The 13,380-nt window shown below is 41.2% G+C and overlaps 2 protein-coding genes across 2 annotated transcripts; both read left to right on the forward strand.

Moving 5' to 3' along the window:
- The first annotated feature begins 941 nt into the window (after window positions 1-941).
- On the forward strand, window positions 942-4,577 carry dnajb1a (DnaJ heat shock protein family (Hsp40) member B1a). The gene is made up of 3 exons (XM_049561856.1): window positions 942-1,555; window positions 2,558-3,141; window positions 3,242-4,577. Exons 1-3 carry the CDS (start codon window positions 1,345-1,347, stop codon window positions 3,470-3,472), a joined length of 1,026 nt encoding a protein of 341 aa, XP_049417813.1. The 5' UTR covers window positions 942-1,344; the 3' UTR covers window positions 3,473-4,577.
- Window positions 4,578-8,155: 3,578 nt separating this feature from the next.
- On the forward strand, window positions 8,156-13,303 carry gipc1 (GIPC PDZ domain containing family, member 1). Its single transcript, XM_049561857.1, has 7 exons — window positions 8,156-8,503; window positions 8,953-9,515; window positions 9,614-9,799; window positions 9,986-10,166; window positions 11,265-11,377; window positions 11,471-11,552; window positions 11,648-13,303. The coding sequence occupies exons 2-7, from the start codon at window positions 9,216-9,218 to the stop codon at window positions 11,797-11,799; spliced, it is 1,014 nt and encodes a 337-aa protein (XP_049417814.1). The 5' UTR covers window positions 8,156-8,503; window positions 8,953-9,215; the 3' UTR covers window positions 11,800-13,303.
- The last annotated feature ends 77 nt before the right edge of the window (window positions 13,304-13,380 follow it).

The raw sequence follows: 13,380 nt of genomic DNA on the forward strand, positions 1-13,380 counted from the left end.
TATTCATATTTTAAATTGTTAATCTGTAAAGTAACTGATGACTACAGCTGTCAAAGAAATGCAGTGGAGTGGAAAGTATTAAGTAGCTCTACTCTGATTTATCTGGTAGTACCTGTATAATTGGGAACAGCAATAATATACTGTGCATTCTACTTTCCAAATATGATGTATATTTGTTTTAGTGAATGACCTGCATAATAATATTTCTTTGAAGAATATAAGTATATATTGGATATTTTTGGAGGAGATTTATTGTTATTCATTTATTGTTGTTGTACTATATTCTGTGTTACCCTTAGGACATGTGGTTTAGGGTTTAGAATGAGATAGATAGCAGCTTCGGATCATAGGGTTTAAGCTCAGGTGGATAACAACAGATAAAGGCAACGGATGTGGCTGATTTGATTTATTTATGGATTTAATGGATATATTCTATGTGTATATTGCATCTATGCTGTACAATATTCTGTTATCGCCAATCCACTTGAAAATAAAATAAAATTTAAAAAATGGTCAAAAAAAAGTATTAAGTAGCATAAAGGAGCATAAAATGGAAATACTCAAGTTAATTATAAGTATCTCAAAACTGCATGTAAATAAAGTTGTTGAGTATTGGTAAATGTACTCAGTCACATTCCATCACTGCATATTTCAACCTGTGGTGGAGCCCCTGGCTGTGTGGACAGCAAACAGCAGCAGAAGCGAAAAGCAACTGCGCATGCGTACTAATATGAAAATATTACTGAAAAGGCCAACGGTTGATGTTAAGCACAATTATTTTATTCCAGCAACCCAAACAAGACTTATTGTATCTTGACGAACTGTTGCTAACTGGATGCGTCGTTGTTTTTTTAATTTAAAGACAGACATGGCCGCTTCTTGATGGCCACAGCGGTTGAAGCGGAACCGGAAGTTGCTGGCAGTGAGTCCTCTCTGCTGGTTTGTGATGACACACATCAGCAGCACCAGCTTCTTCCAGAAGTTTCCTCGCACGGTTTTTATCGCGGGGGCTACACGCGGACACTCCTGCACGAAGACGGCATTTTTATGTTGAGTTTAGTGACTTTGATGTCCGTGTCTCGGTGAAGAGTAGAAAGTTATTTCCGAACTGTGTCAAGTGAGGGAAGCTAACCTTGACCGTTTGCTAGCCAGCTATCGTCAGCAGCAGTGACAGCTGAGGCGGCGGTGGCGGTGGAGGAGCCCGTTAACCTGGCCCACATACAGGACATGCTGGATGTGTTGTTGACACTTATCAGAAATTGAAGCGTCTGCGCTGACGATGTTTGTGTGAAGTGGAAAAAGAAGAAGAAGAAGAAGAAGAAGAAGTAGTGACCGGTTATTGTCATGGGTAAAGATTACTACAAAGTGCTGGGAATCGCCAAAGGTGCCTCCGAAGATGAGATAAAAAAGGCGTACAGAAAACAGGCCCTGCGCTATCATCCCGACAAGAACAAGTCTCCCGGAGCTGAAGATAAATTCAAGGAGATCGCTGAAGCCTATGATGTCCTCAGTGATGCCAAGAAAAAGGACATTTATGATCGCTTTGGAGAAGAAGGTAACTGAGCTCCCTTCAACTTGCATGTGGTTTTATAGTAGCCATTATGTGCTTGATCCCATTTATAACCTTATAATCTCTTTAGCAAACCATGCATGTGCACTTTAGATGTAGCTGATGCATCCTTTAAATAGGTCATTGCTGTTTCTGGCATCTTTCTACATCAGTAACCACACAATGAAGAGGTGTGTGTGTGTGTGTGTGTGTGTGTGTGTGTGTGTGTGTACAATGTGTGTAACGTTAGCTGGGGAACCTGCTGGAAACAACGAGTTCTTGCCTGTCCTGCCAGATTGTCACTGGAATGATAATTCTGGTTTAACCAGCTCAAAATGCTCTTATATGTGCCTTTAGGCTGCAGTGTTACTGTCTGTACACTTATTGGGGGCAGGGGCAGAGATAGAGATCTAATTTATAGGCATTAAAAGTAAAAAAAAACAACACCATTTACACATGACATTATCATCTCATCTTTTGCATCATGAAACAGGCAATATTTTGGTGTTTTTACTCAAGTGATCACAAACTGATCGTCAAAATTACAATCTGTTGAATTCATGTCAATTATATAACTGAACTTTTCACTTTTCTCCACTGTCAAATTATAATTTTAATGTTTACTAGTACAAGTGAAATGGTGTATTTGCAAAAGCTTTAGTAATTATGATAATTCACTTTCATCCAAGATGTTGATCAGTAATGTGTTTATTAGAGCAGATCAGTATTTAAGAGTTTAAAAAGCCATCCAGTATTATTTTTTATGGGAACAATACATGAACATCAGGCACTCATGTGTGGAGCAGGAGCAGATGCATTTAAATTAAGTTAAAAAGTCTTTAGTTCAAAACATGGCTGCTTATAACAAAATACGGACTGGTTCGACCCGAATGTCTTCGTCAGGGTGCAGGGTTTTTTCCTGGGTATCATATGATTAAGATGGTGCTTCTCGTTCTTTAAAGTGTGATTATTTTTTTATAATCATTACAATAACTTTTTCCTCTTTAGGGTTAAAGGGTCCAGCAGGCAGTGGAGGTGGAGGACACAGCGGTCAGAGCTACAACTACACCTTCCATGGAGACCCTCATGCAATGTTTGCCGAGTTCTTCGGTGGCCGCAGCCCTTTCGATCACTTCTTCAACCAAAACGGGGAGGATGACATGGACGTCAATGATCCCTTCGCGCCATTTGGCATGGGAAGAATGGGTGGCATGGGCGGGTTTCACAGGTCCTTCAAATCCCACCATGGAGGCCCACACAGAGCGCACGAGAAGAAGAAGGACCCGCCCGTGATGCATGAGCTGAAGGTGAGCCTCGAGGAGGTCTTCTCCGGCTGCACTAAAAAGATGAAGATCTCCCGCAAGAGACTGAACCCGGACGGGTGCACCATGCGCAACGAAGACAAGATTTTAACAGTCAACATCAAGCGGGGCTGGAAGGAGGGGACGAAAATCACCTTTCCCAAGGAGGGAGATGAAACTCCCAGCAACATTCCTGCAGACGTGGTGTTTGTTGTTAAAGATAAACCGCACCCGGTGTTCAGAAGAGAGGGCTCAGATATAATCTATCCTGCAAAAATATCACTGAGAGAAGTAAGTGAACACTGATGTCAGAAAACATCAGGAAATTTGCTCCAATAATATGTTGACTAAAATGCTGATTATCATCCATTCTCTTCCCGTCTCTCTCCAGGCGCTGTGTGGATGCACAGTCAACGCCCCAACACTAGACGGCCGGACCATCACTGTAACCTCGAGAGACATTGTCAAACCCGGAATGAAAAAGCGAATCACTGGAGAAGGGCTCCCTCTATCCAAGTGCCCCGAGAAGAGGGGCGACATGATCCTAGACTTCTCAGTAAAGTTCCCTGACAAACTGGGCCAAAGCACAAGAGATGCACTCAAGCAGATCCTGCCGCCGTGACTTGAAACGACACAAGTGGTCCCTGAAAATCTAACACGTTAACATTTCCAGCCACACACTCTCCTGTGCATTTCAGCCTGGACGTATGAGGCTCAGGGCAGATTTGGTTCCAGCTGAGTTCTAAATTTTACCGTCTGAATACCAAATCCATATTCTTACCCAGCATCTAGTCAGTTTAACGGAAGGAGACAGAACAGCTGACTAAATGTTCCGTGTGTGCATTTAGCTAAGGTTGATAAACAGTGTTACGTTACAGTCTGCTTCAAGGAGGAAAAGCAAGAAGTGGAAAGTATATAGTGTGTATATACTGTAGATAATATAAGGTGTCAGGTAATAGGTTTTGGTTTGGTTGCAAAAATGAGAACCAGAGTGTTTTTAAGTTCACTTAAAACGTAATTTAGTAGCTGAGGATTTGTTTTCACAGCAGCAGCAGCAGCAGCAGCAGTGTTTGGGAGCGCTCTAAGGCAGCACACAGCCAGCTCATTAACAATACCTCAGGTGCAGTGACGCATGCTTTCATGTAGCTTTACCTACATTACTCAACAGGACGTGACTTTTGTTTGAGGCTTAAATACAGTGTGGATCCCGAGAGGTGAAAACACTTGCTATCAGCACCACTACAGACTTCATGAAGGAGATCAGTATCGGCCAGATGTAACAGATCTGGGTTAAACACACCGTCTGTGTCTATGTCAGTGTTTCAGTTGTCTCCACTCACAGTCACAGCAGGCTGCCGGCTGTTAGAGCCGTACCCTCAGAAGAAGAATATAATTAAAATATGCACAAGCCTTAAAATAGTAATGATGTGCGGATGTCTCTGGTTATAATTAAGAAGAGATATGAAGTTACAGTTACGTAACTATGACTTCCAGATTTTAAATTTAGGAAAGAGAGAGAGCACCGATCAGTACTTTTATGTCCTCGCATATCTGGGTTTAGGTTTCAAATTGCGATCGAGAGAGAAAATGTTTACTTTTACAACACCTTGTTTATCAGACACCACGCAGTTTATCATGTAAAATATCTGTGGGAAGACTTTTTGTGCCAAATAATTGTCCATATGTAGTTATAATATGTGTGTGTGTGTGTGTGTGTGTGTGTGTGTCTACAGGTATGTTGAGAGCATGTGTGTATCCTGTCACGTGTGAACAAACTACCAAAAGCTATTTACTGCATTCGTACCATTTGAGGATGTTTAACGTACAGTATGTCTATTTTAGTTCCTTATTACTATTATTTTTAAGGCTCTTAAAGCTTTATTTCTTTTATTACCCAACATGCATCAGTCTGGTCCCGGCTAAATAGTGCAGATTGAGATGTTAACATAAGTTTAAACCCCCGACTCGAAGGCCTGCAGAATATATTGTTTTATTGTTTTGTCTTACAGCTTGTACCTGAGAGCACTCGCTCCAAGATGCACAGTATCTGGAAATATGTGTCATATTCAGCCCTGTGCACCTTTGACTGAAGTTAGTAGATAAGTTAGTTCATTTTCACATTTTATTTTATCATTATTTTGGTGTTTACCGCTCCTGCCGGAGTTTTAAGTTAAAACATGTGGTTAAACATGAATGTAGAGATGTTTAATCTCTGTAATGTGTTAACTTTTTTTGTTTTGAAAAAGGATTCTTGTTTATTTTTGTTAAACATTTTCCTTTTTAAGGGAAAAAAGTGTAAGCATTATTTTGTTTTACCTCCTGTTTATGTTTTGAAATTCCTCAGGTTGGGATTCAAGATGTTTTGACTTTTTGACTAGGGTTAGGGTTAGGGTTAACCTTTGTCGTCTGGACAACGTGATGGACGTTTTTAATATTTTCTTACCATGCTGTGATTATTTGCATTTACACATGAAAGAGACTGGCAAATATCTAATCAATTATGGCCTGTTTGTTTTTAGTTATTGAGGACATTTTAGCAATTAAAGCATTGCAAGCAAATCTCATGGTTGTCTTTAATATCTCAATAAGGTTCAAGAAAAGTTCATTTTCTTCATATCGCTATGCAGCATTTTCATTTTTTCTACAAAATTTAAGTTGCAATAAGAGGGGAGATTAAAAGTGGTCTCACTCAATATGCAACATGTTTTAAATGACTTGTCTTCTTGCAGTTTTCAGCCATTTCCTGTAGTTTAAGCTCCGCCTCTTCTGTTATTTTTATTTTTTCATACAAATTAATCTGTTAACATTATTGTTCTTTGCAAAAGTCAGTTGCCATTTCCCAAAATTCAAAAACGAACTGAAATGGGACCTCAAACTCACATTCAATGCATACAGATTCATTCAGTCGTGTACACACTGCTCTGTAGTGGTGACTTCTTGTAACTACATCTTTTTATTGATGATTTTATTTTGAAAGGTTTTAACCAGTGATATAGTCCGGTTGTTACCCCTGAGATTAGAGAAATTCTGGGTATTTGGTTCCAGAAAGAGAGGTGACTTAATCTCTGGGTCAGTTTCTGTGGTAACTGACTCTGAACTGTTCAACAAACTGAACTCTGTCTCCTCCCTCTGACAACCAGACACGCTGATTCCTCTCCACATTGATTCAGTCCGTATTGAAGCACATTAATTAGTTAAGGTTAACCATACTGTATGTCAGATTCAAAACCTGGTTGGATATGAGTTTATTACTCATGACTATCTGAACATTACACGGCATGAAGTCGCCCTCAGCTCTGACTAACCTCCGCATGACCGTCTTTTTTTAAACACTGCAGACAGCTGTGAGTTTGTTGACGCAGTTCCACTAAAATGTTTATTGCACATAAGGTGTGATCGCATTTGAAATTGTAAAAAGAGGTACAGGCATCAATGAATAATTATACCAGTCACTCAAGATGTGATTGTTCACACTAATGGAACAGAATTCCTATGATGATCAAGATTGTATTAATAGCCTATTTCTGAGTGAGCAGGATGGTGGTGCAGCTGCAGACCGTGAGTTTGCCTGACTGTGTTTTCACCACATTTCAGTGAAAATGTTTAAAATGACTACATTTGTAGAAGTAGGCTTGTTGAAGCAAAGCCACTGACTGACTGCTCTACCATAACTGTACTCAAATGCAAATTACCAACCACATCTGGACCACATCGTGAGGCCATAGTGTCTCTATCTTTGATCTATTTTTTAAATCTTTAACTATATTTTTCAGTTTCTAGCCCCTGAATTTTGTTTCCATCAGATTAAAGCTGAACAAATATAAAATATAAAAGGTAATGTAGCCTATGGCCTAAATGATGAATTAATGGACAACACTGAATAAAACTGGATTGTGTTAATTTTTTTCGCTTTAAGTGAGGCTCTTTTTCTTTTAAGATAAATGTGCACATATAGGCCTAAAAATACATGACAAATTTATCATAATTAGGAGCTTGCTATCCCAGTTATTAATACCTCTATGTGCACTGAATTAAAATGGAGACTGCCTTTTACTTACCTGTTGCCATCGTAAATCATAGCATCGGAGCTCTATTGATGATGGCTTTTTTCATTCAGCACGCATGAGCTTGAGTTTTCCGTCTCAGGGTCCATCACCTCAGAGCTTTGGGTTGGATTAAGAGTTTGTTAAACCTGCTCTGTGGACCAGAAGTATTGTGATGCTGTTGTGTCTAACTTGCCACTGATACTATTGCAATTACTCACTGAAGAATTACAAACACCTGCGGGTTCTGAGACGGTGGGCCTCCAGGCAAAGACGTGCAGAAGGCCCCACCACCTCTCCCACTAAGAGTAAGACGGACAGACCTTTCAAGTGTTAAGTCTCTGTGATTTTGTGTATGTTTGTGGTTGTTTTGCTCTATTTTTGTAGCCATCGTGAGTCTCTGTGTGTCTTTGAAGCTGTTTTGCATCTCTTTGTAGTCATTTTGTGTCTCTTTCTGTTCTATTTGTGCCTCTTTGTAGTGATTTTCTATTTCTTTGTGGCCATTTTGAGCCTCTTCCCTGTTGGAGCATGGCCTTTCAAGTGAAGGCCATGGGGCCCCTGACACTTTGGGCACCTGGGTCTGTGCTCAGTAGGCCTGTTCAGTAATCCATCCATGGTTGCAAAGGTTACAAACCTTCCAACCGTACAAGTGTTATAACACAACTAGTCTATGTCTACAGTGTTAATTTTTATGGTGCCTTTAATCATTTAATCATATTTTTTTTTATTATATATCATATATTTTGATCATATTTCAAATATAACAGTAATTTATTTCATTATATAACACTGAAAATGATCATTTCAATATTTCATGTCAAAAACAAAGCCAAACATAAAAGAAAGGAACATAAAACAAAAACTATTGCATACAATAACAAACTATGTCCACAATCAAGTCGGAAACAATAGCATCGTTTGACTTCCGGTTACAACCTTTCAGAATAAAACTTCTATAGTACATAGCGGTGTAGTTATGCACCGACACTACCAGAGGGCAGTGTATAGTCACAATTATCAGCGCTCTTATAGCAAACATCAACTCTATCAAGCAGACGTAGTGTCATACTGACATTTTAAGCTTCTAATAAAATGACAACATTAGTGACTTGGATACAACAGCTAAGCTAATTTAACCCCTTCCTTTACTTTTAAAAAATTCCGTAAAACAGAACACTCATGCCTTGTATTTCCGCCCTCTTCATTGAAGTGCAGATGAAATCCAAAATTGTACATCATCTAGTGAAAGACTGCTTCAGCTCAAGTTCAGAGCTGTTTCTTGTACGTTTTTCAGAAGCGTCACCAGGCTTAATTACACCTTTAAAACAATCGCTTCACTGGTAATTGGAGGTTTACGAGGGGACTTGAAGGCGTCATTGTTCCATCCCTGCTGGGCTGGCAGAGAGCTAAATCTACAGCAGCATACCGACACACAGATCCGGTATTTACTTTACTGTCTACCCGGACAGGATCAATCTGGCAGGAGCTAACAAAATACACTGAACCTTCTTTGCAAGCGTCACGTTATTTTCTGACAACTCACAGCAGCACCGATAGCGGGCTAAGCTAGCAGGAAGAGCTAACGACAGTTGGCTGAAACTCCTGCTCCGGTAAGAATGACTGGCCTGCCATGTTTACTCCCTTCTCTTCACATTTAGCGACCATTGTTAAGCTAGCTAACTAACCTCAGCTGCTCAGGCCACTTTACAGACAGTCACGCTGACAATTTGGGGATTAACAGTCAGTGATTTAAGTGACTTCCGCTTGTAGGAGCTAACTACATGCTAAGCTGCTAGCTACCTGAGAGTTGTAAGTGTTTGTGTTGCTAGAAATGAGAGCTATGTGGAAAATGTGCCTCACAGTTAGCAGCTAACATTAGCTTTATGTGATGTCCAGACTGTCCAAGCTGAGGTGAAACGTCACAGAAGAGAAATGTTGGGATTTCTTATTGAAATATGCCTTGAAAGTACATTGTGTTTGGAGATGACAGCATGTTTACATAGATATAATAACAGAAATGCCACAGCTTTAATAAAGAGTTTCTGTTTCTGTTTCACAGCTGAACACTACCCACTGCAGGCTGCTGGACGTGACAGATCCAGCTATGTGAGCTGCTCTGATGTGTGGACTCATAAATCTGTTCAGCGCCTGGTTGAGACAGCTTCAAGCTGGTCTGGAGGACCACACTAATACTGTGAAGTAAAACCTCCAACAGCCCTGCAGCTGATTTGGCTGAACAGGTGTATGTTGGCCTGGATCGTAGCATAACTCCCCAGAGCAGCCTTCTCCCCTCCCCTCCCTCTGCTCCCCCGTAGCACTACTATGCCTCTGGGTTTGGGAAGAAGAAAGAAGGCGTCTCCATTAGTGGAGAATGAGGAAGCGGAGCCCATCCGCGCAGGTCTCAATGTGCCAGGTATGGATGGCCTAGATGGGGGTGTCGTCGGGCTGGGAGAAGGCGCCACCTCTGAAGGTCTCCCTCCTCCACCCAGCAGCATGCGGCCTCGCCTCATCTTCCACACTCAGCTCGCTCATGGCAGCCCCACAGGCCGCATCGAGGGTTTCAGTAATGTGCGGGAGCTTTATGCCAAGATTGGTGAGGCCTTTGGGATACCGCCGTCTGAGGTGAGTCACTCTGCTGATTGAGATGGCTTTGAGGATAACTAGGTTTGGTTCAGGAAGCATAATGGTAAATCTTACTTGGTTGTTGTGTCTCTCCGCAGGTTATGTTTTGCACACTGAACACTCACAAGGTGGACATGGAAAAACTGTTGGGAGGTCAGATAGGGCTGGAGGACTTTATTTTTGCCCACATCAAAGGACAGCGAAAGGAAATCGAGGTTTACAAAGGAGAGGATGCACTTGGGTTGACGATCACTGATAATGGAGCTGGCTACGCTTTCATCAAGGTGAGAAATGTTAAAATAGCCTAGAAAATGGATTTCCTTTTGACTCAAGGATCCCCAGGAGAAGGCAAGACCCTGGACTATATCAGGGTATAATTTCTGCACAGAAAAAATGTCAAGAAATTGCACCTGGCATGGAGAGTGACAAGTTGGATAGTGTATAGTTTATTTGAGTTTTGCCATTTTCAGAGAATCCGCGAGGGGAGCATCATCCACCAGATCCAGGTCATCAACGTGGGTGATATGATCGAGTCGATCAACGGCCAGCGCCTGATCGGGTGTCGACACTATGAGGTGGCTAAGATGCTGAAGGAGCTGCCCAAGGGAAAGGAGTTCACCATCAAGCTGACGGAGCCTCTCAAAGCCTTTGGTAGGTGTGGGAGGAGGAAACTGTGGCCTCATCTGAGAGACAGGCTTTTTGTTTGTTCAGCACCACAATCTCAGATGTGGTGTGACAGCACAACATGCTGCTCTCCTTCGAAAATCAGCTCACACTGACTTATTTGTGTAGTCCAATTATCACTCATAGCAATAAATTGTTTCGTGCCGTATTTAGGTCTAGATCTCACAGTCTTTTTTTGTCGCCATACTTAATGTTCTTTTCATCTTATTTTGGTTCTCAGTGCTGCTGCCAGATTTATAGTTGATAATCGAAATCTTAATGCATAAAATTAATAGACTTAAAGATCCAGTGTGTAAGATTTAGGCAGATATTTTGGCAGGAATGAAATATAATATAATAAGTATGTTTGCTTTAGTGTATAATCGCATGAAAATAAGAATTGTCATGTTTTCATTACCTTAGAATGAGCTGTTTATATTTATGCAGGAAACAGGTCCTTGTCTACAGAGTCCGCCATGTTGCACCGCCATGTTTCTACAGTAGCCCCAAACGAACAAACCAAACAGTGCCTCTAGGTAGGGCCATTCACGTTTCGCATTGGCCACCATAGTTAGCAGCCCCTCTGCGACAAGCAGCACTGGGTAAACGGTGATTTTTTTTTTAACGTGAGACTGCTTTATTCAGTGTTTTTACCGGTTTAAATCATCGGGTCCATTTGTTTTGGAAAGGGGGAGACCTCTGTGGATAATTCAGCTCATGGTAAAAATCTCCTGAACACTGAAGGAATTCTAACCAGGAGAAGTTTCAGCTGGTTGCAATCTTCAGTTCTCTCCACTAGATGTCACTAAATCTTACACACTGTTCCTTTAATGAGCTAAGTGCCCCTGCTGCACATGTGACACACAGTGCACAAGTCATTTAGGGGCCCTTTGGGTCCATTTTAAAAGGATTAACAGGTCCAAATAAACTGTACTGAGTCACAGCAGCAGGAATAATTAGAAATGTGTAGTAGGGGGCAAAATGAGATTGAGTTTGTCTGTAAAGATGATATTGTGTGGGGATGTTCAGCCCTGTAAAAGCCCTGTAAGAGGTGTTAAGGGCTCTCTGTTTAATCGTTGTGTGTAGATATGATCAGCCAGCGGTCTGGAGGGTCCAGGTCATCATCAGGGGTTCAGCTTGGGACTGGCAGAGGCACTCTGCGGCTGCGCTCCAAAGGTCCTGCTACTGTGGAGGAGCTGGTGAGTATTGTTACAGGTTTCTGTGTCGTTTAGAAAACATAATTCTGCATTGCCTGAGTGTGTGGGTTGTATTTTTACTTCTTGTTGCTCCAGCCCTCTGCGTTTGAGGAAAAGGCCATTGAGAAGGTGGATGACCTGCTTGAGAGTTACATGGGCATCAGAGACAGCGAGCTGGGTGAGTGTATATCTGTTGGCTCCACAGGTGTCAGAATAAGTTAGTGTCACACGCTGTTCCACTTAATGTTCTCTGCCCTCTCTCCCTCTCCTCAGCGGCTACCATGGTGGAGCTGGGAAAGGACAAAAAGAACCCTGATGAGTTTGCAGAGGCTTTAGACGAAACCCTCGGGGACTTTGCCTTCCCAGACGAATTTGTTTTCGACGTCTGGGGTGCCATCGGCGATGCGAAAGTTGGCCGAGTGTAACCACAGAAACTAACGGAGCAGAACAGCCTGTGCGTGACACCCACAACATTCAGCACTACTAGGAAACACAACACTACCGTCATGAGTTTGTTTTTATTCCAGTGTATACTCCTACTATTTTTAATTTAGAGTGTACCGTTTTGGGAGACTCTGCCAAGACAAAGAGGATAATGGCAGTTAATGGGAGAAGGAGGCGACTGCGATGACTACACAAGTGCTTTTATTTGTCTTCCGGCTTTTTTCCAGAAACTACAAGCACGCTGATGAGCATTCCCTTTGACCACATCACATGAACCTGCATGTCATTGTTGTAGTTGCTGGCAGTGGAACGAGTACAGCACAAGTCTCTAATAGGGGAGAAATGAAAGACAACCGCTAACACAGAGTAGATCTTTCATACTTAGCAAAAAATGTGATTATTTTCCACGTTGCACTGTGTTGCACTGCGCTGTAAAGTAACAACAGATGGGAGCAGAGATTGCACTGTACCTCACTCGGTGAGCAGTTATTGCACAGTTCAAGGCCTCCCTGAGTTACAGTGTTGTCCTCAACCACTCGCTGTTACAGTTATGGATCAGTTTTACAAGCATGTGCCGTTATATTTTTATCTTCATAATGAATTCTGCTGGGTTTGTGTTATTTTTTTGGTAAAAGGAAAAAAAAAACTGTAGTTCCAAAAGGGTCACTGTAGCTCGCTGACTAAAAGACCAGTGGTGTTTGTTCACCGTTAACACACTCCATGCTGTAATGACGTTAACTACAGCACATTCCACTTTCATACATTCGACAGTGTTACAGAAAATCAGTGTTAATTGACCTTTCATTGGAAAAGCAGATTGGTTCCGGGTCTGTGGGCTATCTTGACTTATTTTTTTATAGCTAGTGTTTTTATATAAAGTGATGTGATGTCTATTTTAAAACAGAGTTTGTGTAATGGATTATGAAGTTGATCTTGTCTTGCAACTACTTTATTTTGAAGCATTACAGAAGGCAGTATTAAAGAAGAGAATAAGATGGAGAAGTCGTGTAAAAAAAACAAACAAACAAAGGAATCTGTTACGAACAAAATGCCTTCATTTCTTCTCATTTCATGCATTTTATTTTTTTTACTTTTTTTGTTAGAAGTAAGCATTCTGGTGCATGGTGCTGAAAAAGCAAGTATCCCATCATTGGAGCAGAATGATACCAAACTACTTCCATCATGTGTCGCAGTGACCTGTGTTGTTTATTGAAAGGAAAAAGAGGCAATGCTGCACCAACTACTCAGCGTAGGTAAACACATCTTAAAAAAAACAGACAGTTTTGGTGTTAACCTTTTCAGTATATCCAAATGTATGAAGCTATTTTGTAGTTTTGTTTCACTCTTCAGAGTCAATGAATCTCTAGGTGTAATGAAACTGATGCTAGAACACTGTAACACTGAAAAGAACACATTATTTTGATGGCTTTGTATTACACTGTTGTCAATGTCCAATTATAATGCAATAATAACATCGACATGGCAGTTCTCCTTCTGTGGCTCTTTCCTAAAACACAACACAGAGCTCTGGTACATTCAGACATCACACTGGTTTGGTCTGT

Source organism: Epinephelus fuscoguttatus, linkage group LG19 (assembly GCF_011397635.1).
Source record: "Epinephelus fuscoguttatus linkage group LG19, E.fuscoguttatus.final_Chr_v1".
Lineage (NCBI taxonomy): Eukaryota > Metazoa > Chordata > Actinopteri > Perciformes > Serranidae > Epinephelus > Epinephelus fuscoguttatus.